General features: G+C 35.3%; 1 protein-coding gene and 2 pseudogenes across 1 annotated transcript; 1 reads left to right on the top strand and 2 right to left on the bottom strand.

Moving 5' to 3' along the window:
- Positions 1 to 2097: 2097 nt before the first annotated feature.
- On the bottom strand, positions 2098 to 3733 carry LOC120136750 (annotated as a pseudogene).
- Positions 3734 to 9460: 5727 nt separating this feature from the next.
- Positions 9461 to 10446, bottom strand: LOC120136933 (annotated as a pseudogene).
- A 1596-nt stretch (positions 10447 to 12042) lies between these two features.
- Positions 12043 to 22497, top strand: LOC120136932 (oxidation resistance protein 1-like). The gene is made up of 9 exons (XM_039152858.1): positions 12043 to 12132; positions 12399 to 12412; positions 12512 to 12886; positions 12976 to 13048; positions 13143 to 13224; positions 13312 to 13374; positions 13498 to 13585; positions 22010 to 22094; positions 22408 to 22497. The coding sequence occupies exons 1-9, from the start codon at positions 12043 to 12045 to the stop codon at positions 22495 to 22497; spliced, it is 960 nt and encodes a 319-aa protein (XP_039008789.1).
- Positions 22498 to 24253: the final 1756 nt, after the last annotated feature.

The following is a 24253-nucleotide window of genomic DNA, read 5'->3' as shown; positions in this document are numbered from 1 at the left end:
TTGGGAGGTAACCTAAGAGATAAAGTGGTTGTACATTTCTTCATTTCCTTCTACTTCTTATCCCTTTTTCATGGTTTCCTCAATATTCGAGCTTCAAAGAGGTAGCAGCTAGTCCCTCGAAAGAGGCTAGCTTGCTAAGGCGATGCATGGTTGTGGAGCTAAGTGTCATGGCAACAACTCACTAAGAGTGTTCTTCTCTTTGTGCTTTTATTTTTCTATCTTATTTGGACTTGTACTAAACTTGAATGATCTTGTATGATCTTAGCCACACCATGTATTAACTTATTTGGTGTTGGATTTGTGTTGGATGATTTTATTTTGTGTGAATGAATGGTTTGATGTTTTTATGTTTAAATGTTGTTTTGCTCATTGTTTTTATTTTATATGTCGTAACATTGTAAGAGCTTTTGAGAGATTGTCGTTTGCGGTAACGTAATATGCTTAGTCTTGTAAGAGCTTTTGAGAGATTGTCATTTTCTAAGTATAAATACCTAGTATCGAAAGAACTGGGTTAGATCTATGTGAGCAAGAGAGCCAAACAGAGATGGGGAGGTTCTAACATGCCATAGAGATAAGGAGAGGGTTTTATTTGACTAAAAGTGATTGTACTTAATTGATAGGCTAGTGTTTACATTTCACGTTGAGAGGTATTGCCATAGCATTAGTTTTATCAGGTTCTTTGCTTGAGAGAGTTTAGGAGCATTTTCAGCAAATCCTCTCGGGCAGCATACTCATAGGAGCAGAGACCATTCTTAGCACATGATATGGTTGTCATAGCAAATCCTTGTCAATTACCCCTAGAGAAGCTTGATTGTGTGAGGTTGTCAGTCTTATCTCATTTTCCAAGGTTCAATTTATTTTACTGCTTTAGCATACTTTTGCAACTTACTTAAATACTTGCCTCGGCATACTCCTACAATTTCATCAACTTTCGCCACAACAATTTCACTCCACCTCACTCCATTATTGCCACAGCATTCCATCATCCTTTATAGATACCATATGTCACATCATTACTTTCACTTGTTTATACCATCGTACATATATACTTAGATTTAGTTTGTGACAACTTTTGTTTGCTATAGCTTGCTTGTAAAATACCTCCAATCCCCGTAGAGACGATACTCACATACTATTGTATTATTTGTACGATTGTGTATACTTGCACAAAATTACGTGTCACAACATAATGTATTTACACGCTATCAGGGTTATTGTTCTAATAAATGATTTAATGGAGTTTTTTTTATTTAATAAACCCAATAATTTTTAGGATAATCATCAATCCACCCTCGACTCTATTTATATCTGTCAATGTAATAGTTCATATATCAGTTCACAAAATATTTCATATATATTTTTTATTTATAATGAGATAAATACGAGATTGTAAAATTTACAATAATCACGAAAAATTACAACAACTATCCTAATTAGAAATTTTTACACTTTATTTTAAAACGGGACAAATAAAATTATTGTCATATATAAGATATAAATTGAATCTTATACCCAAATTAGATTAACATATAATTATCATTTTTTAATAACGCGTTTAAAATTAATAATTATAATATGTGTATATTTAAAAAATAACCCATGCATAATCTATTAAATTAATTAAAATATTTCTTATTTATTATTTTTTTTAAATAGTCTTATAACTAATATTAGATTTTATATAGATTTATTTTCAATATATATAACACATTGTATTTTAAATTTTAATATCTGTTTTTTAATATTGTAGCTTATCTAATAGTAATCAAAATCTATATTTCATTTTATAGTTATACAATGTAATTATTTAATAATAAATATTTTAAAAATATTTTAACAAATAATTATAATAATATAATGTTTAGTAAATTTAATAAATAAATATTACGAATAATTAAACTTAAATTAAAAAAAAAGAGCTCACAAACTGAATAAAAAGTTATCCAAACCTTTTTAATTCCAGGTATTTGTATATATGGCCACTCAATATTTACTTTCTTTTTAATTAAGTCCCTGACTATCTTTTTGTCTATTTCAAAAGTAACTCATGTCATCTGCAATGGAGCTATCGAGTGCTCGATGCCTTCTATTACCGGTGCTTCCTCACCGCCTCCGCCGCAAGTAATGGAAATATGGCACCCACAAATGTTACCAAAGCATGCAAACGATCCGCCACCGTCGGAGTGTCTTCTAGCATGTCTTCTTCGTTCGGAGGACTAAAGCTAGACCCCGACCAGGTACTAGAACCGTCGCTGCTCCAGTCGCGATCCGGCGTTAGTTAATTCCTCCACCGCTCCAGCTTGGATCGAAGCCCTTCGATGCTGTCGTCGTCTTCTACACTCCAACCTAATAGGGAACTCTCGCAGTCATCGAATCTGTTATGGTGCATGTTTTTCGCCATATTCTCCGCCACTTCCGACGGCGACGGACCTACTTCTGAATTGGTCCAAGCTTTCTCCCCACCCGCTTTTCTTGGAGCCCCGACGTACGACCCGCTCGGTGACTTTCTTTGCGGTGTTTTCAACCCGTTAACTACAGAGCCTGATCCTGATTTTCCCTTTCTCCCTCCCTTTCCCGGATTCTCCGACCGTTAACAACCGACCTTGAATTTGATTTTCTTCCCGGATCCTCCATCCGGTTAACAACTGAACCTTCTTTTCCCTTTCTGGGATTAAGTTTCCCGACGGTGTAATTTACCATGGAGCTCCCCCTAGATGCTACCTTTTTATAAGTGATCTTTGAAACGGGGAAATTTACCATGGAACTTCCTTTTTGATTACCCTCCTCCGATCCGTTACCAACCGAACCCGATTTACCCTTTCCCGGATAAATATTCTCGACGGAGTAATTTACCATGGAGCCTCCCCTCTCACGGGTTCAAACCCGTTAACCATGGAGTCTCTCCTCTTCACGGGTTCAAACCCGTTAACCACAGAACTGCCGCCGCCGGGTATCTTAGGCAGCAAATCGCAAGGGAAAACTGAACTCGAATCGCTCTTGGTTCGTCGGAGCTTCGGTTTAGGCAAAGGACTAGGGTTTTCATCGTCGTTGCTTTTCGAAGCGGTGGAAACCGGGTACTCTTCTTCGCCCATTAAATGATTGTACCCAATCGCCGATGACCCCATTTGAAGATACAACGGCATGCTCCTCTTCGAGCTATCAATCAACGTCACCCCAATGTTCAATATCCCTTGCGGCCGTCCCGATGGACTCCAAACCTGAAGCGCGACGAACGTCGTCCCTAATTGAACTTCGTCTCGCCGATTCGGCCTGGAAGTGATGTGAGGAATGAGATTTCAGATGATGGCTTGAACAGTTCCCACGTGGATTTCACGGAACCAATGGACGGCGTAGATCTCGATCATGTTCGCAGATGTTTCGCGGTAAAGTAACTCTTCGTCCACCTTGAAAATGAACTTGTCGTTCCACGTCGGGTTGACGTGACCTCGGTTGTCGATTCGGGTCGAGAGTTTTATCTCCGAATGGACCCAAACCACCGCGTAGGTTCGCATCTTGCGACGGCGACATATCGCTCCAAATCTTGTGCCCAGATGACGTTGAGTTCCAAGAGCTGGAATAGAGTTTTCAAATCGCTCATAATTTAGCTTTTAAAAGAAAATTTTGTTAAATATGCCGTTGTTTCCTTTTAGTTTAGGTATAATGATGTTCTTCTTGTTATAACGACGGAAATGGACCCGATTCTCGTCGTCGAAATCATCTCCGACGACGATCAGGGCGAGAGAGAATATTATTATCAAAAGCAAGATACACAAAAAGGTCAGTTTAACTTCCGCGAAATTATGGAGTTTTGACCCTGCCTAGGTGTTTTAATTGATTAATTATTTTATTTTATTTTATTTCTTGGAAATTTTTAATTAAAATTATTATTACAATTATAAATTTAGTTCTTATATTTTAATCTAATTGTTTTCAATCCTTGTATTTTGAAATTTTATTGATAAATCAAACAATAGTAGTTGAATACGTTTAGTTAAATTTTATTATTGGTCCATATATTATGATTAAGTTGTAAAGTTTAGTCACTTTTCCTCAATTTGATCACTTTTAGTATTAAAATTTAATGATTATTATTTGAGTACTTCTCAATAAAACTCGGAGTTTTCTATCTCCATATATTGCCTTTCCACGATAACTTTTATTTACTATATTTAATTTTTATTTAACATCAAATTACTTTTTAAATATTTAAAATCTAATTTAAATGAATTAATGGATGGATTTTAAAATTAAAAATCTAATGGGTATAATTTTAGATATGAAATTTATGATCTTGATGGAAAAATTAATTAATTTATTTCTGAATAGAAAATTTTAAGAACTTCAAATAATATCATATCAAAAATTTATTAAATTTGAAGAGTTTAACCATGGTTATCAAAACCGGACTAACCGGTCGATTCAACCGGTTGAACTGTGAACCAGTGGCCTATCCGGTCCGGTTACCTCACAAAATCGGTTTGACAATGAACCGGTAGAACCGACTGAAAATTGGGGTGAACCGGCTGAAAACTGGCAAAACCAGTTTTAACCGCCGGTTCACTTTTTTTCTTTTAAAAAAAATAAAACCAAACGACGTTGTTTGTTCAATGAGCCAAGTCAAATTCGAGTATTGCTGAGCTCGACTCGAACTCGAAAACTTTAAAAGTAAACTCAACTCGACTCAAAAACTCACGAGCTAAAAATTATCAAGTTCAAATCGAACTCGAAATATAATATTAAAACTTGAACTCGAAAAGGCTCGAAGTCAAAAAAAATTAGAATTCGATTGAAGCCTAAATTTGAGCTCAATTGAAGCAAAAGAATAGTTCGCTCTGTGCTCACCAAAAGACTCCATGATTTTGAATGTCAAATTACCTCTATTATTTATAGAAGTAAGTTGGGATGCTCTTCTATGTTTCTTAGACATGAGATTGTTTTGTTCTCATATTTTTACTCTATAAACTTTTGGGATGCTCTTCTATGTTTCTTAGTCATGTGAGATTATTTTTTTTTTAAATTAAACCAAATGATATTATCTGTTATGATTTTTTTAAGCCTCAATTTTATTTTTTTTATTATAGTTATATAATTATATTTATTATTTAATATGGTTTACCTTAAATATTATGTTGTAGTTGATTTGAATCATTTTGTTTCACTTGATTTTATAGTTTTTAATTTATATATGTTATGACTTGTGATATTTTTATACCTTTTAATATTGTAAACTTAAAAAAGTGTTACATATATATTAATATTACTTTGAATATTATGTAAAATTGAAAAAAAATATTATTTTATATAAAATCCGATTCAACCGCGGTTGAACCAGTGAACCAGTACCTTCATCGGTTCAATGTCCGGTCCAGTTTTAAAAACATTGAGTTCAACTCGCTCTTTAATCTTTAATATAACAAGTGGTATTAATTTTTTTAATACTAATGATATTAAATTTTGATTATATTTAAAATCCAAAGGTATAAAAAACACTTAAATGAAAGAAACACTTTTAGCACTGTGTTACATTTTCAAAGCTTCACCCTAATGCCTATGTCACAACCTATTTTGAAATAAAAATAAAAATTATAAACTTATTTAATAAATTTTGGGACCAAATTGTAAGTTTACAGAATTTACAGCTCGATTTAGCATATACAAGAAGTTCAGGGACTTAACTCTGAATTTACTCATATTTTTCCCTGTTGTAAAAAAATATACGGGTTAAATAGCTACGGGGATTTAAACCCCTAACCCCAGGTGGCCGTCCATGCCTTAGATGTTTAGGCTAAGGCACTGTTTATGTTTTTTGTATTATATTATATATATATATATATATATATATATATATATTATCGTTTTAAGTTCGAATTATAATATTTAAACCCTAAAATCCCTAATTCCCAATTCCTTAACCCCATAATCGTACTTCCGTCGACCCTCACCAATCCTCCACTGCCCGGCCACCATTCAGCCCACCTCCATTCGACTCGTCGTCGACCGACGACCAAAAGACCTTTTACCACTCACCGAAATCAGCTGTCGATCGTCGTGAAAAAAGCCGTAGAAGTTCATCAAAAACTCACCCCCGATGCTAGGTTTTCCCTCGATTTTTGTCGATCTAGACGCCGTCACCGCCCGCTCGAAACCCAACCCGTGGGTCATAACATGGTTGTTGATTTCTTCATTGACGGCGTAGGTAAGCTTGGTGTTATATTTTTGGGTTATTTCGGCGAGTTTTGTTTTGATTTTGGGTGATTATTATATTGATTCGAGTATGTAGATGAACGGGGAAAGATCAGCCGCCTAAAACGACCCTCGTCACCGCCGCACGCACTGGTAGTGCGCATGGGGCTCCTCTGGCAATCCATGACTCTTCTGGAACCGGTTATGTTTGATCGAACTGGGTCAACCCGAACCGATCTATCATTTGACTTTGACTTGACCGTTGACCGTTAACTTTGACCAAAAAGTTAAAAATTTTCAAAAAGTTATTTTTTTGTTTTTCGACGTCCTAAGCTCGAATCCGAAGTTCGTTTTGTTAAATTCAAACTCGGTAAGTTGTTTTTCGGCATTTAATTTCCTGATTCAATTCGATTTTTCACGTTTAAGTTTTGTTTCTAATGTAATTGGTTTTGCCATGTATCCGAGACATTATGATACGTGGAATTAAAGTTCAAGGGTGATCAAATGGAGTTCAATTAGTTAATCGATATGGCTTGAAAATAGAAGTAATACATTACTATCTTTTGCATTCTTTATAGAACATGTTGGTATTGGTTAATACATGGATGAATATATTTAGTCACACGTATGTAGTTAATCATCTCTAAACTCAATCTGAATACAGTAAAAAGTATGTCAATTAATAAGACTCGGATGACTCTATCAGAAATTAGAAGTCTAGTATTAAATAATTCCAATTTCAGTGATTAATCAACGACGTGGTCAACCGCATAAACCATAAATTCTGATTATCCCTATTAAAAGTTGTAATACCAAAAATACCCAGACAAGAAATTACGAAATTGCCCCTAAGATGTACAAAATGACATGGAATTGCTCTTATTAGTGGATTTGACACGATAATTGGTTTCGACCTGATAAAATTACTGATTTACCTGTTAATTTCATGATTTCTCCAGAGAATCATTGATAATTACTTCATGACCTCCGTAAAGGCTCAAAACCTAGGATTCCTGGTTTTTGAGCAAGTACTTAAAGGCTAACACCGTGGAAGTACTTTTTATGTCTGAATTGTCTGAAATGACTGAAATAAATGACAAGTTTGAATTAAATGGAAATACTGGATGGAAAGAAAGAACTGAAATACCCTTGAACTATAAAATGACCAAAATACCCCCAAACCCTGGAATGACTGAATACCCTTAAGTTCTGGAATGACTGAATACCCTTAACCTATGGAATGAATAAATCTACCTCAAATACCATAATGATCTAAATACCTTCATGACTTGAATTAAGCAAATGTCTTTGGATAACTTCTGAAGATACTAGTGAAGCTTTAAATGTTGTAACGCCCCTCAGGTTTTTAGAGTACGACCTAAGTAGGTCGATCATCCCTAATACTATTACAATACAGGAAGTAAATAAATACTGATTAAATACCTATTTCTCTCCTCATGATTAGTCCAAAGAGGTTTGAAGGTGATCATTCAATTCTACAGTACAACCAGTTTTAAGAAATGAATATTCGTGAAGTTTCTCTACCTGCATAATATATAAGTGTCGCCTTTGTTGGGAATTTTACAGTGCGATTAAAATTGGAAACTTGTTAAGATGCTTGAAATCCAAAAAAATATTTAAATCGCTGCATACCCTTATTAAATTGATTTATCAAATTTCTCAGGAATTAAATGTCTAAAATGTCTTGATAAGCCTGATTGATGGGATCACTTTAGGAATGTCTTAATCCTAAATAAATTTGATGCAATAATTTCGGAATACCTTGTTGATATATTCAAATACTATATGATCTTAATAAATCACTTATTGAATGGCTGATGAATCCACTAGCTATCAAACCCTCTTTTTATAGGGATCTCATTTCTGAAATTCAATTAGTTTGCAGAAGTTTCATGTTTTCCCCGCTTGATAATTACTAAGTACCTCCGAAAAATAATTGGATCCTCTAGTGTTTTCCCTATGTGCTATATGATTATTTTATCTGCTCTGAAATGTGATTTACCGAAGTTACTAATTTATTAAATCTTTTAATTGTTCGATATTCTAATTTACTGATGTATTGATTCACTGTTTATGAACTATATCTACATGATATGTGCTCTATGATTACCTATTTTCACTGGAAAATATAATCGTTCTTGATTTATGGATCATGTAAATCTACTGTTTACTGTATGAACCGATTATTGGGATACTATTTGGGTAGGATTCTATAGTATAGAGGTTCATCTCTAATCAAGCTAGTAATTCCTTACGGACCTAAGGTGATCTTGGGTAGGCTTTGAGGCCCCAAGGCATTTCATTGGGTAGGCTCTAAGGCCCCAAGGTACTTCCTTGGGTAGGCTCTTAAGCCCTAAGGTACTCCCTTTGGTAGGCTCTCATGCACCAAGATATTCCCTTAAGTTGGCTCATACGCTCAATGGGCCTAGGGTAAGTCCTTATGGATGCAGTTCTGGGGAACTACATATCAGTGTTTGGTTGAAGGATATTACTGTGGTTTTAAAATATGTTTTACACTACTAATGTTTTTAAATGATCTGTACACATTTCTTTGTTTTGTTAGAACACACTAGACTCCCCCATTCAATTTTTTGAATTTGTCTCTCTCTGAATATTTCATTTAGACCATAAATTCATGTTTGTAACTGAAGACTTAGCTAATGGAATCTGAATTCACCACTAGAATCTGATGATGATTGTCTCGCTAAGGAATTTATGCTTTACCTTATACCCGATGGCATATTGCATTCATTTGGTATTTCTGTATTACTAAGCTTCCCAAAGCTCACTATTTAATCACCATTTTAGGTTAAAAGAATCGATCTAGTACAACTATCAACTTCAGTATTGGGAGTTCCTTCGACTTTGCTTGCAGAGTACGGTACAATGTAATTAGGGGGCATGTAGGTCACATTTGATCATTTTTTTACATATATATTGAGTCTGGAACTTATATAATTTTAATTACGTTTGTAATATATGAATGGTTTTGTAAAATTGTATTTAATTATAAATTGTTTTATGATTTTACACGTTTTAACAAAAAAAATTAATTTTTCCTAAATTTTTATTGTGGGTCATTCCGGTAGCCCTAATATAACACCTTAGATCGGATTGGGTCACCTACATCGGTATGAGACGGTCTGAAGGTGTTACAGCCTAACTCTTTGTTGAAAATTCAACACGGAAAGGAGTCGCATCGAATCAACAAAGAGAAGAAAAGTCTCTACATTCTACACCTTCGAATGAGCTCACTTCAAGAATCTGCAACCCCAAAAAAATAAAAATAAAAAACATGAAGCAGTAATGGAGAAATCTTGCAGATGATTAAAAAGAAATGGCATACCGTCGTGGTATTTCATCGCATTTCTGGCAAACATCAACAAAATAACAACAAATCCAACTCCAGCTGCCCCTCCTAGTATAATCGCCACTGTTTTCCCTGTATCTTGGCCTGATGAAGAAGATGAATCATGTGAGAATGAGGATGACCATGAAGACGACGATGATCGTTTAGGAATTCCATTGACATGGTATGCGTACGCAATGAAATATTTATGTAGATAAACTTGACCCGCAATCGCTTCTCCGCATTCGACTTGAGCTCTTTGAGCTGCAATTCGAACACAAGCACCACAATCCGAATCCCCCACGTCACTTTCACACTGTCCCAAAACGTAAACAGATTGGTAATTCTTGGTAAGGAATCCAAGGTCACTGATAACCCCATTCTCCAGATACGAGAAGGCAGTGTCCCTTTTCTCTTGAAATCCAATTCCGCCGCCGCCGCAAGCTTTTAACAGCATTTGCATGACAGATATTTGTGGGAATCCGGCAACCTCGTACGACTTATAGCAGCCGTGAAGTTGGATCCTTGAAGCAATGGATTTGCCACAGAGTTTGTCGGATAAAGTTGGGAGCTGACTCACTCTTGTAGCAGTCGTTGTTCGTTAGGTCCCCCCTACATTGGAACAGACCATTAATGGTGGTCTGAGCTGTCCCTGTCGTCGTCTTGTAAAACCTTAGTTTCATGGATTGTGAAACCAATGTTTGGAACAAAGCTGAAAGAGCCTGGGAGAATAACCCCGCTGGATCTGTGAACGCCTGCTTTGCACATCCTTTGTATACCAGAGCTGTGATGTCTGAACCTGATTCCACCATTGGAGAAGGCTTAAGATTTGGAAACAAAACAAGGAATGAAATGAAAAGGAACAAGGGTCTTGAAGATAAACAAAAACCCATTTTTTAGGTGGATTTTTTGGGATCAAATCATTTGTTTTTGTAGGAAAGATTAGTGGGTTTTAGCTAAAACAAGTTTGTATATTTTAATGCACTTAGATAAGTGTGCAAAGCAGAGAGAGTTCTGATAAAGGAGAAACATAGTTCATGGGAATGATGAAACTTGATTAAAGTAAGATTTTTTATTTTTGAAGAGAATAAGAACAAAAATGGGGTTTGTTTGAAGTAAAAGAAAAGATTTGAATAGTTGAAAAATATTCACTTCTTGGGGAAACGGTAAGCAGATATGGATGGAAAGGAATCTGCCATGAACTTTGACCGGGAATAACAGTACCATATCTCACTTCAGTTGAGTTGTTCTTTCTTGCTTTCTGCCTTTTTCATTTGTTTCTCGAGAAAATGACAGTCATGAATGCACTTAAAACACATAAGATGATTTTGTAATACGAGTTTGAATTTGTTATATATTTAAGGGTAGAGTACACGTTTAGTATCTAAACTGTTATTTTTATTCCATTTTGATATCTAAAACTCATACCTAATATTTCGTTAAAAATTTAATGGTGATGTTGACGTGTCATTAAATGGTAATGATATGTAATTATTAAAAATACAAAAAAATATTAAATCTTATTCTCATATGTAATGGAGGTAAGGGGATGTAGGGTAGTAGGCTGCCCACAACACCAGGTTGAGAGCAACTTTCGTGAAAGACCTCCGACAGTCAGAATTATGAATTGTCCACCGTAGGACTCGATCCCACAACCACAAGTTTAAGAGCCTTGCGCTCTACCAACTAAGTTGTACAGGTAATTCAGTGGATACCAATTTAAAACCTAAACTAAATATTAAATATGCTTTTGAAAAAAATAATACTAGTTTAGATACTAAATGTGTAATCTGCCCTTTAGATCAATAGCGATGGATTTTGGTAAGATATTTTAAATTTATCTAAAACTATAGAAGTTTAAATTATTTATTTAATAAAATATGAAATATTATTAAATGACACTAATAAATTTATATACATATATTTTATTTCCTTATCTGTAATCATTTAATCTTTTTAAATATATATTTAATCATCAAAACTATCCTCCTCCTAACAAAATCAATATCGTCATTAACTTTCCTTTTGTAAACCAATATAAAGTTTGAATCTGAACAATAATAAATAACAATTATTGATAAAAAATACTGCATGCTAAATCTTATAGAAACTTCTTTAGTAAATCTAAACAGTTTACCCTATTTGATAATCACACTGCTATTATTTATTATATAAAATAACGGAGTACTTAATAATGTTTTTTAACTATTTTTTTGGAAATATGGAATAAGTGATGTTACTCTATAGTAAATCTAAATATAACATCTTTAGAAAAAATAAAATAAAAAATTCAATTATTTTAAAAAGGTTCTAAGCAAAGGTCAAACATCAAACCTTGGTTTCGTTTTTCTTCTATTTTGCAGTCATTTTCCTACCGAAAAATCTTCATTTATCACTCGAAGTTCATTCAATTGTTTAATTTCATGAGCTAAATTTAAAAGGAAAATATATTTAACACTAAATCATTGAAAAAAGAGAGGAACTTGAAAATGTATACATTGGAAGCTAAAGTAGCTGAGAGTCTTTCACGTTTGTTTTCAGGTTCACCGAATCATTCTTCTCCATCTGATCCTTCTCAGGTAACTGCTTTTCCTTTCTCTTCTGGTATCTGAATTTTTTGTTCTTTCTTTGTATTTAGTACTAAGATCAGCCACTTCATAGATTGGACTAAATTAATATTTTTAAGTTTCAATTGTGTAAAACTTCAAAAAAGTGGATTTTTGATTGTTTGAGTAATTAAATATTCTTCCTTTATTTCAAGTTGTTTTTTTCTCTTCGTTTTGATTATTTTATGTTTCATTTTATTTGCATCTGTTTGAAGTTATAATTTATTGGTGAATTGTAGTTTCCAGCGTTCTGGTGATATGAAGTTTTTGAATATTTTGGCCAGATTTTATTCCGAAGGATCAAGCACTCGGTCTTGGATTCATTCTTACATTACCCCTGCTGTAAGCTTAGGTGGTCTAAATGGAATGATCATGGAAGTCAACTGAATACAACTCAGTCACATCCTGTTAGATGGAAATGTAGGACACTTGAGTTGCAAGATGAATCCTTGGAGAACTTACAAAAGGCTCACGAAGTTGAGAAAGTTTCAAAACATAATGACAACAAGCGGACTCTTAATCCTCGGTGCAAGAATAAGGATAGTACCTCCGAGAGGTGTAGCAGTGATTCCGATGAATATCGAGATGCACAAGTTCAACGGAGTCCAGTAAAGCCTCCACTGAACCTTTCTGATGAATCTGTGTTTATTACACCTGATTTGTATGAATCCTTGGTGTCTTCCCTTCCTAATATTGTTGAAGGGTGTCAATGGATGCTGTTGTATAGGTAAGTTTTGCAATAAGATTTTAAGTTCTTTCAGCGAAAGCTTCATTTGTATTCTTGATTTGGTATTGACTCTTTGAAACGAGGGGCAGTACGTTGAAACATGGTATATCACTTCGCACACTTATTCGGAAGAGTGATGAGCTCCCTGGCCCTTGTTTGGTGGTATGTTCATGGTTATATGTAAATAAATCTATTCTCTTGAGAGGCTTTCCATCTGAACCTTGAAATTTTTTTCATGGTGTTGTACGGATTCTAGATTACTGGAGATAGGAAAGGAGCAGTCTTCGGTGCGATGCTAGAATGTCCCTTGAAGCCTACACCGAAGAGAAAATATCAAGTACGATGACATGCCTCTTTAATTTAGGAATATGGTTTTCAGCATGATGCCCCTTGCTTTTTAGCCTTATTTCTCTTGTTCTATGACAGGGAACATCAGACATTTGTATTCACAACCATATACGGTGAACCTATGCTATTTAGGCCAACTGGTAAACGATTCTGTCAAATAAAGATTGGTATTTTTGAACAGATTCTTTGTTTATTTAGACCAACTGGTAAACAATTTCTGTGCTATTATAGGCTTTGATCTTGTGTCGTACCGATCGAAACAGTTGCCAATCGTTATTACTATATATGCTTGAATGACCTGTTAGCAGTTGGTGGCGGCAGCAGCTTTGCTCTGTGCTTGGATGCAGATCTGTAAGTTGCAATTTCTTCAAACCAATTCTTTTATTAAAAGAGATAATAATCCCAGTGACCGAAAATGCCTTATAATATACGATTTTAATCAATTTTTTTGGATTTACCAAAATGACCAACAAATTCGCAACGCGAACTCCAAATTCGCAACACAGTTTCTAATTTCGCAACGCGAATCTGTAAATCGCAACACAGAAGTCAAATTCGCAACGCGATAGTCAAATCCGCAACACAAAAGACAAATTCGCAACACAAAAGTCAAATTCGCAACGCGATAGTCAAATTCGCAATACTGAATTTCAAATTCGCAACGCGAAACACAATATTAGTTTCGCGTTGCGATTTTCATTTTTGTGTTGCGATTTTCATTTTCGCGTTGCGAATTTAAGTTTCAGAAACTACTCTTATTCTGCAAATTGAAACTTAAATGAATTGAATTACTTCAACAAAAAGATAAAACAAAGACAAATACTAACTTCACAGTGTTGCTAATTTAAGTTTCAAGAATAAACTACTACTCTTTATGTTGTCATTGAACCTGCACTAAACCTATATGTTGTCATTTTAAATGTTTATATAAGTACTTACTTCTGGAATGTTATTTGATGCATTTTGTGAACTATGATGGAATAATGACAGCATGTGAATACCGTGCTAGTTTGAAACATATTTGGCTTTGTTTTCACTGTTTAATATCATGTCTGTTTATAGTGTATAATTTGTAGTTTTTGGTATATCTAACTTGGTATGTTTATTGTTTTTGTAGAAATTTTTTTCGGTTGTATTGACCTTAAGGAATAAATTAAGCCTAGCCACTAAAATTGCGTCGACGCTTACACCTCTGCAAAGAAAATTGTTTGAGGATACTTGCTTCGGGTCATGGCTGAAAGTACAACATACGGGTGGAGATGCTATATTGACACATTTGTTTCTTCAGACCATGACTAACGATCTACCCGAGAGGATACAACGTGGTGATGAAGAGATATGGTTTCATTTTCCTCTGGCACCGACGTATACTTGTTTTGGGCGGGAGGAGTTTTGCTTAATCACTGGTCTACGCTTTTGACACGATGAAGTAACCCGGTACACTAGTCATATCTCCCGCCCATCATGATTATCTCGGGTTTTTCCTGAGCTGGCAAAGTCGAAGCCGAGTTTACACGTCGACGACTTGAAGAGATTATTTGTTAAAGATGGTTTTACTCGGATGGATGACCTTGATGTTGTCCGAGTATGCCATTTATTACTTTTGCATGTCGGCTTTTTAGGCAAAGAGGGCAGACAACCTATCTCTGAGGACCTAATATTATTGGTAGAGGACCTAAATGCATGGAACATGTTTTCGTGGGGTTCATATCTATGGAAAGCTACCTGGAAGAAGTTGTCGTATGCCTTTGAGGACCGAAAACGTTTGCGGGGCGATGGTTCTAAATACACTTTGACAGGCTTTAATTGGGCCTTTAAGGTAAGAATTTCTATATAATGTTTCCAAAATTATAATTAATTATTTAACAATTACTAATGTTTGTGTATTATATTGTTTGTAGATTTGGATATTTGAGGCTTTCCCCAACATGCGAACATATGCAATAAAAAGATCAAATGATATTCCTAGGGCTATTACCTGGAAGAGGATCCGCATGTTGGATTGGGAAGAGTTACTCCCATATACGACGATGAATGATGTAAGTTAACACACAAATAATACCATATATAAACAAGTTATTACTAGTACAAGTTTAACTTTGTTTGAGCTTTTATATTGTTAAGAGGCCAACTATCCATTACAGAGGCTGACACCCACAGAGGCTGAGCTTGCCACTGATTGGTGGCAAGCTAGTAAGCGGTTTTTTGATGGGACGGATGATGAACACCCCCCACTTCGATAGCCATCACCTGATCGGGCTGATTCTTTATCTCGACACCCGGAGCCATCACCTGATCGAGCCTCTTCTCCACCTCCACCATCACCTATTTCATCACATCATTGAGCCTCTTCTCCACCATCACCTCATGATAGGCGATCGGAAAAGAGGCCACGACATTTATCTCCATGTTCTCCACCTCCACGGGATGAGTTAGGGGAGTTACGTGATGAGGTCAGTACTTTGCGTCATGAGGTCGGTACTTTACGTGAAGATAATGGTGCATGGCGTGATGAGGTTCGATCTTTACGTGGTGAGGTAGATTTTTTACGCGATGACAATGGTGCGCTACGTGGTGAGGTATCTATTTTACGTGATGAGGTTGTCGCTCTACGCGAGATTATTTTATCATTGCAAAATGAGGTTCATACTCTACGCAATGAGGTAAATTTGTTTTATACTATACTAAAACTGCAAATAACCTTTTTTTGACATTATTTATTTATTTATTTATTTACTGATTTATGTATTAATTTATTTTCAGCGGCCTGATAAGGTAGATGCTTTACGTCGGGTTTTTCTTGCACGACGAGATTTACGCATCAGACATCGTGCACATGCCATTACTTCTCTGTTCACCCCACTAATGCCAAGACTCCATAAGAAGAAGCCCGATGCACCTATCATCATTCAAGAGTCGCCTCCTATCGTTCAAGAGTCCCCTCTCATCATCGAAGAGGCTCCTCCCACCGTTCAAGAGGCCCCTGTCATCGTTCAAGAGGTCCCGTCCGTCGTTCAAGAGCCCGATTCACATGACGTCATATGTCGACATATTGATAAACCCCTCCCGTGCCCGATATGATGGATGCGAGTTGGATTTCGTATGTGTTACCGGCCAGTACCATTCCTTAGCAGGAGAGAGAAACACTACCAGACACAATTACGGATAATACCCTCTGGGCTAAGAGCGCAATTGATTTTTATCTACATGAGCAGAGCAGGGGGTGTTATTCTGACCTATGCCAACTCGACGATGTTATGCATTTGTTTCTTGATCGGTCTTGGTGGGGTATTTTATTAGGGGTTGAAGATAATGACTATCTCGAAGGGGTGGTAAGTCTTATATTCTTCTTATATTGCATTTTGATTAATTTTTTTAAAATTATTAATAAATTCACTAATATATGTATTTTTTTATAAAACAACATATTGATGCATGAGTGTCACGTATTCTAATAATAAGGAAATTGAGGAAAATAAGAAATACTCGATAAACTATTATGCCGACGTCTTTTCACGTAGCTCACTTGAAGGATCCGAGAGATGCTTCATATACGTTGGGTAATGGAAAAGCTAAACTTTATCCTGCGTGGTGGGAGGTCGATAAGGTTAGTATTTATTTTTTGAATATTTTAAAGGTTTTCATAAATTTTATTTGATGTGCGCAATTATTTATGATTGCAAGTGTTTATCCCTATTTTGAAACGTCGTCATTGGCTTCTCGTTGAGCTTCAGCTCCCATCTCTGAAGACAATGGTATATGACAACATGTTGAATTACATACCATTGTCTAATTTGAGAGATATTATTTGTAAGGGTTGGAGCGCTCATTTGGCGAAATACTTGGATGCGATTGATTATTGGACTAATTCTGGAAACAAGAAGCCAAAAAAGTTTAAAGTTACAATGATCATAGACGATATTGCGCCACAATAAACGGAGGGAGCCAGATGGGATTGTGGTCCTCTTGTATGCATGTGCTTGGAGCGTTTGACGACAGGAAGTAAACACCTTCTGTCTCCCACAGATAAAGATAGAGGTGCAGTAGGCTTATGGTTTCGGCATTTTATGGCTCGAGCGATATATGCGAGACGTTGCCTACCTGCATCCGCGTGCTGAAAGTTTGCATAAACAATTGGTAAGTTTGAGCAAGTGTTGTTAACATATATACTCTTTGTTGGTTTGAAAATGTTTGGTTAAGTACCTAGAATTCAATAATTTGCTGTTTGTTGGTTTTAGATGTGTAGAAAGTGTTGTTTGAGCAAATGTTTGGTTTCTGCAGGTTATTCCTGACGTGAACTGCGTGAAATTGATGTATTTGTGCATAAACAACAGTATGGGTACACTTTTTTGCTTGTTTAATTGAATTTTACATTGAAAGTTGATTTGTTTAATTGATGAGGAAATAAGAATTATTTTTTGTTTGTTTAATTGATTTGTAAAAGTTTATTTATAAAAGTTGATTTGTTTAATTTGATGTGTAAATAAGAATTATTATTTTTTCTTGTTTAATTGATTTGTAAAAGTTGATTTGTTGTTTTAAATTCAATCTGTATTATGTTGAAGGCAAAAAAGACCTGTTGAAGGGTACAAATTCACAACGCGAAAGGTAAATTCGCAACGCGAAAGTTAAATTCGCAACACGAAAGTCAAATTCGTGTTGCGATTTTCGGTTTGCGATTTCGCGTTGATCACAACATACAACATCAAGTTATATACAACATCAAACACATTCCAAGCTATAAATACAAGCTAAGGACACTTGAAGAAGGAAGAGAACAACTATCCAAGCAATCAAACACAAGAGAAAATCCCAACATAATAACAACTGAACAGATCATAGCAATGTTCAAACTCAAGTTACTAATGAATGTCTAATTGAAAATGTATGAATTCACACATAAAATACACATAATACAATGTTTGCATTTAAAAATCATCTAAGTTAATAAGTCCCAAAAGGTGAAGCTGGTTGTGATTGGGATTTTGATTTTGATTGCGATTTTGATTTCCTTTTTCTTGACACCATATGAGCTTTGGATTTTGATGAGGATCCATTTTTTGGTAGAGGAAAAGATGATTGTGATGGCACTGGTGATCTACAGGTCAACCTTGTATGACCACTTTCCTTGCACCGACTACATGTCGATATCCTCTTCTTTTCACCCTTAGACGGTATACGATCGTGATTTTTTGGTCGGCCAGGTAGCCTGCTGTCCATGACTGGTGGCAAAACTGTTTGTAAGTCATTTGGTATGTCCCACTCAGAAGGATGTAGAACAGGGTAGACAATCTCGACATAAGTCTGTTGATATAATTCTGTAGTGTAGCAATCCATAGCGTATGTGCTTGATTCATCTTGGTTTAGATGAAGAGCAACTTTTATAACATGGCCACACGGATAACCAGATGTTTGCCATTTCATACAACTACACGTCTTTTCATTTATATCGACAAGCCCATTTAAGTTATTATCCAATACTTCAAACAAAGTGTTTGAACATGGTTCAACTCTCCATGACGTTGACTTCACAACACATTTCGTTATATTTTTTTCAGTCCATGGTGTAACACGACGTTCCAATGGTCCTGTAAATTTAAATAAATAATATTTAGTAAAATATATGATAAGTTACGAATTTAAAGAAATAATACCTGCATGGTTTCTTTTCTTGTAGTACCACTGTTGAATAGAGGCTCGAAAAAACTCCATTAACATAGTAATGGGTAATTTCTGGGAATGACGACTTAGAGCGTTGATTGATTCTGCACTATTAGACGTCATGAAGCCATAAATTGCTCCAAGTTGATGTACTCTTGACCATCTTTCAAACCCGACATCTTCTAGTGTTTGAGCACATTGAGGCAAAGCACTTCTTAAACAATTTATATGCTTATTAAAATCCACTTCTCGATAAGCTTTTACAGCCTTCCAGTATGTCCATTTGTGATTTTTTATACCAGCAGACCTTGATTTTAGATTTCTGTACAAATGAACACCACAAAGTCCATGAAAAACATCTGGGAAACACATTCTAACAGCGTTGTCAATTGAGTTTGCCCTATCGAATATGATTATCAGATTGCTAATAGGACTTATGTAATCCCTAAGATGCCCCATAAACATGTCCATGAATAAGAGGTTTCAGATTTGCCAACCCCATAAGCTATTGGCAGTATTCCATTGTTAGCATCCATAGCTACTGCTAATAAGTTTACTCCAAGGTATCGACCTTTCAAATGTGCTCCATCAACTATAATAACTGGGCGCATGCAAGTAATAAACGAACGAATCTACAAAATAATATATACAAGACATAATCATTTAAATGTGAAATGCATGTAACTAACAAAAATGAGTCAACAAAATTATATTGATTTACTAACCGCAACACCAATGGCGATAAACAACAACCCAAAGCGTCCGTCTCTATCTGTTTTGATATGAGTTATCGACCCAGGATTTTTCAGCTTTAAATTATGACAATAAGCCGGCAGTTGGGCAAACGATGCTTCTGGAGACCCCCTCAACAATTCCAAGGCATAACATTTGGCTCTCCAAGCTTGAGAATATGAGACACTAATCTTGAACTGAGCATTCATGTCAGTCATAATTTCATGTCCCCGATATACTCTGCCATTCAAAAACATTAACTCAGCCAGAAAATCACCCAACACCTTTTTGTTTGCCTGTCTATGGTGAGGAAAAACTTGGGTTCTTGAACATGTATGTTTATCAATAAAAGTCCTAACTTGAAACATTTCGCAATCTTTTATCCTTTTTGCAATCATACGCCGCGTACAGTTTTTGTCAATCATACACTTTGTTTCGAAACGATCTTTGCTTGATTTGTTAACTTTTAGTTGATAGCCATCTTCTACACATTTCGTATACAAAGCTATCTTCAAGTCTTCCTTTGTATCAAAACAATCATCTTTCTTGATACGAATAACTTTTGTGTAACAATCAACTGCTATCTTTATCAACTCTTCTTCCGGTATCTGATGTAATTCTGGTATATTCCAGTTATACTCCCGTGGTATTTTCTTCTTTTTCTTTTCTTTGGGGACTTCTTCTTTTTCTTATTCAAGGTTATATGAATTACATAATGGATGTTCAATATGTTCATTCACAGTCGTAACTTCCTCCTCATTATTATCAATAACATATTCCTCGACAGCGGCTGTTTCATCATCAAAATTTGGGTATTGACCAATATCAAAATCATTAATTGCAGGGTCTGTTTATTCTTCTGAAACATCATCAAAATCCGAGTATTGACTAATATCAAAGTCCGGGTATTGACCAAGATCAAATTTCAAATCCTGACTAGTACTCACAATTTTTTCTATTGGCTCATAATCGTCTAACTGGTCAATACGAAAATCGGAATTTGGTGCTGAAAGTTGATTGGGATTTGGATTAGGAAAAGGTTGTGGGTTTTGAGACTGTGTTTGATATTGTGTTTGGTATTGGAAATGTGGTGAAACAAAATTTTCTTGGTGATGAAATTGTAGTGGAACCATTAAATTTTGAGGTTGATAACAACGTTGTACATTGTGAGCACCATAAACTGGGGTCGAAGAACTTAGTTGATTACTACCCGCTACTGACCCAACTTCACTACTTCTAGGTTAAACAACATACAATGTAACATCATCTTCTTGCGAAACACTAATGAAAAAATGAATCGTTCAACATCTTCATTGTCGGTTAACAAATAAACTTTACATTTTCTCTGATAAGATAGCCTAAATCCACTTAGAGGCTCTAAATTCAATTTCTTTGCAACACATAACATTAGAGTTTCATAAGTTAACTTTTTTAATGACAATTTTAGTTGAAGATTCATGGGTAAAGGCACATATCGTAAAACACCATGAACATTCTCCCATGACCCTCCAAAACACAAATCTATCCAAACATGATCAACATTAGATGATTTCATTATACAAATTGTAAATTAATTTACTAAACAAACGAGCTATAAACTAGATATCATCACTAACTTAGAGAAAAACATACCTTTATTAAGTTGATAGCTGATAATTTGGGAGAGAAATCATTGAAAAATTATATAGAAATAAAATTATGTAAAAACAATTAGAGATTGGGAAGGATGTCGTTGGATATAGGAACAGATGTCATCAGAGAGAGTGATAGATGGAGATGGAATGAGTTGCGATTTAGGGATTTATGTTATGAGTTGCTGCTGCTGCTGCTGCGTTGTTAATATACCCAAAACATTTGTGTTGCGAAACTAAAACCTGTTGCGAAATTAAACTCGTGTTGCGAATTCGAAAATCTAGTTGCGAATTTGAAATTCAGTTGCGAATTTGAAATTTAGTTACGAATTTGAAATTCCGTGTTGCGAATTTGACTTTTGTGTTGCGAATTTGACTATCGCGTTGCGAATTTGACTTCTGTGTTGCGATTTACAAATTCGCGTTGCGATTTACAGATTCACGTTGCGAATTTGGAAAATCGCAACGCGAATTTAGAAAATCGCAACGCGAATTTAGAAAATCGCAACGCGAATTTGGAAAATCGCAACGTGAATTTGGAAAATCGCAATGCGATTTACATATTCGCGTTGCGAAATTGGAAACTGGGTTGCGAAATTGGAGTTCGTGTTGCGAATTTGTTGGTCATTTTGGCAAATCCAAAAAAAATTGGTTAAAATCGTATATTATAAGGCATTTTCGGTCACTGAGGTTATTTTCTCTTATTAAAAATATCGTGTCTTTTCTTTTTCGTGGTCTGTGATTTTCTTAGTTTGAGTGGAAGTAGGGGACTTTGTGAAACATTTGGGAACTTGTGCTTGGCTCACGACCAGGACTTTGAGCTAAACAATGTGGAGGTAATGTTTGGTTATTTGTTCCCCAACGTTGAGTGCAAAACAACAACTTTAGTAATCATCTCAGGGACAAAGAGAACCCCTAGAAATCTCATGATTTTGAATCGAACGGAAGGAGTAAGCATCTATTAAGTATTTAAACCTAAAAAGTGGGAGGGACAATTGAAGACCTTGTTTGACTAATATTTAGACTAATGAGGACTTAAAATATTATTCTATTCAAAACTTAGGGGGGCCTTTGGTCCTTCACTTACGAGGAACTCACTTGCATAACATTTGTCCTTTGGTTTTGAGCCCATCATGTGTTTACTTGTAGTTATGGGGTTTCATACATGGATCACCATACGTCAATCGAAAGCCACTGAAAGAGTCATCACATACTAATACTTCATTTGCATGGTTTTAAGGTGTTTTCAAAAAAAATAAAATAAGGTGTTTTCAAAGATCTCTAGATACCTATTTTTGTCCAGGTCTACAAAGATATTATATTATTATTTTTATTTTTATTAAATTACAAATTATATTTTTGTTGCAGGCCACTTGGAGCCCAATCCCCAAGGCCCAAATTAGCAGCCCAACTCAACCCAGACCCAATTACACTTGGTCAAGCCCAAAACATTACCAGCCCGACCCGAAATCACTAAGCAGCTCAAGATCCGACCCGAGACCCGAATTTGACCCAACCCCCTAGGGTTTCTGAAACCTAACCCTAGAGGTATGATGCTGTTATAGTCGCTGCCGCTTGTCTGATGCTGCTGTCGACTATCCCGCCTGCACCCATCCATCCTATAGTGACCGAATCAGATCATATCAATCTAAAATCCCCATAAAAATGAAAGAATATCAAAAAGCAAATCAAGGGAGATCTGCAACATCCATCACCAATCCATCAGAGGCAAGATAAAAATAGAGGCATGCATAAATAAAAGGGGATAGAGAAAGTAGCAAGGGGCATTTGGGGTTTAAGAGAAAATATAGAAAAAAAATATACATAGGGAGAGAAAAAAACAGAAAAACCCAAAGGAAAAAATAGAGAGAAATAATGCGAAATATGAGAGAAAACAAAGGAAAATAGGTTACCTTTAGGTGATACCCACCCTTGAACAGTCGTCGGAGCCGAAGGAACCGAAAGGTTCTTCATAGATCTACAATGTTTGGGTCCTTTTTAGGCCAAACGGGCCCCGGATCCTTGTTCAGGGCCAAAAGGACGCTTCGAGGATATCTTTTTCTCTCCTCTCCGACGCTGGCTAACGGCGGTGGCCACCGATCAGTGGCGACTAACACGACGGTTCCTCGTCGGTTCTTGAGAACTCTCTGGAGCTCTCTCTCATTCTTTCTCTTTCTTGCGAAGATGAGAAATGAAGCAAGTGAGCAAAGAAAGCTCGGTTTTTTGGGCTTAAATATCAAACCTAAATGGCGTCGTTTTTGCTAGGGGTCTTCTCCGTGTTTTCTGGGTAAGGTAAATAGCACCCTAGGTCCCTCATAATTGTAATTTATTGTTTCAGTCATAATAAAATTTTACTTTATTATGTTTTGAGCACTTAAGTTTCTGTATTTATTTTATGATCCTAATATTATTATTATTGTAAATGTTTGACTTTGTTGCAATATTTGTAATTATTTCAATTTAGTCACTAATTTTGTGTTTTGTGTATTTTTGTGAATGTTTGAATTTGGCCATGATATTTATGTATCTTTTATTTTGGTCACTACTTGCATATGGTTTAATTATTGTTTAATCCTTCATATTTCTTGTTATTTTATTTTAGTCCATAATATTGTTTAGGGGTTATTTTCATTTCTAGTACATGTGTTATTTAGTATTTTCAATTTTGGGAACCTGGTTTATTTTATTTGTGTTTTAGTCCCTTAAGTTTTTGTTTTGCTATTTTAGTCCCTTAAATTTATGTTTTTGCTATTTTAGTCCTTTAAATGTATTTTTACTAATTTAGTCCCTTAAGTTTTTGTTTTTGTGATTTTAGTCCCTTAAATGTATATTTTTACTATTTTAGTCCTTTAAATTTATGTTTATGCTATTTTAATCCCTTAAGTTTTGTTTTTCTTTCTATTTTAGTCCTTTTAATTTTTATTTTTGCTATTTTAATCCCTTAAGTTTTGATTTTTGCTATTTTAGTCCTTTTAATTCCTATTTTTGCTATTTT

This window comes from Hibiscus syriacus, unplaced genomic scaffold (genome assembly GCF_006381635.1).
Source record: "Hibiscus syriacus cultivar Baekdansim isolate YM2019G1 unplaced genomic scaffold, ASM638163v2 tig00110637_pilon, whole genome shotgun sequence".
Taxonomy (NCBI): Eukaryota; Viridiplantae; Streptophyta; class Magnoliopsida; order Malvales; family Malvaceae; genus Hibiscus; species Hibiscus syriacus.
The sequence above is the reverse complement of the archived record's forward strand: the minus strand, read 5'-3'. Positions and strand labels throughout refer to the sequence as shown.

Excerpts from the sequence above, each read along its gene's own strand:
- LOC120136932 (XM_039152858.1), top strand. The coding sequence starts at position 12,043 with ATGTATACATTGGAAGCTAAAGTAGCTGAGAGTCTTTCACGTTTGTTT. Across the intron at positions 12,887-12,975 it reads CAATGGATGCTGTTGTATAG|TACGTTGAAACATGGTATAT; the intron begins GTAAGTTTTGCA and ends AACGAGGGGCAG. Across the intron at positions 22,095-22,407 it reads TTGAGCTAAACAATGTGGAG|TTATGGGGTTTCATACATGG; the intron begins GTAATGTTTGGT and ends GTTTACTTGTAG.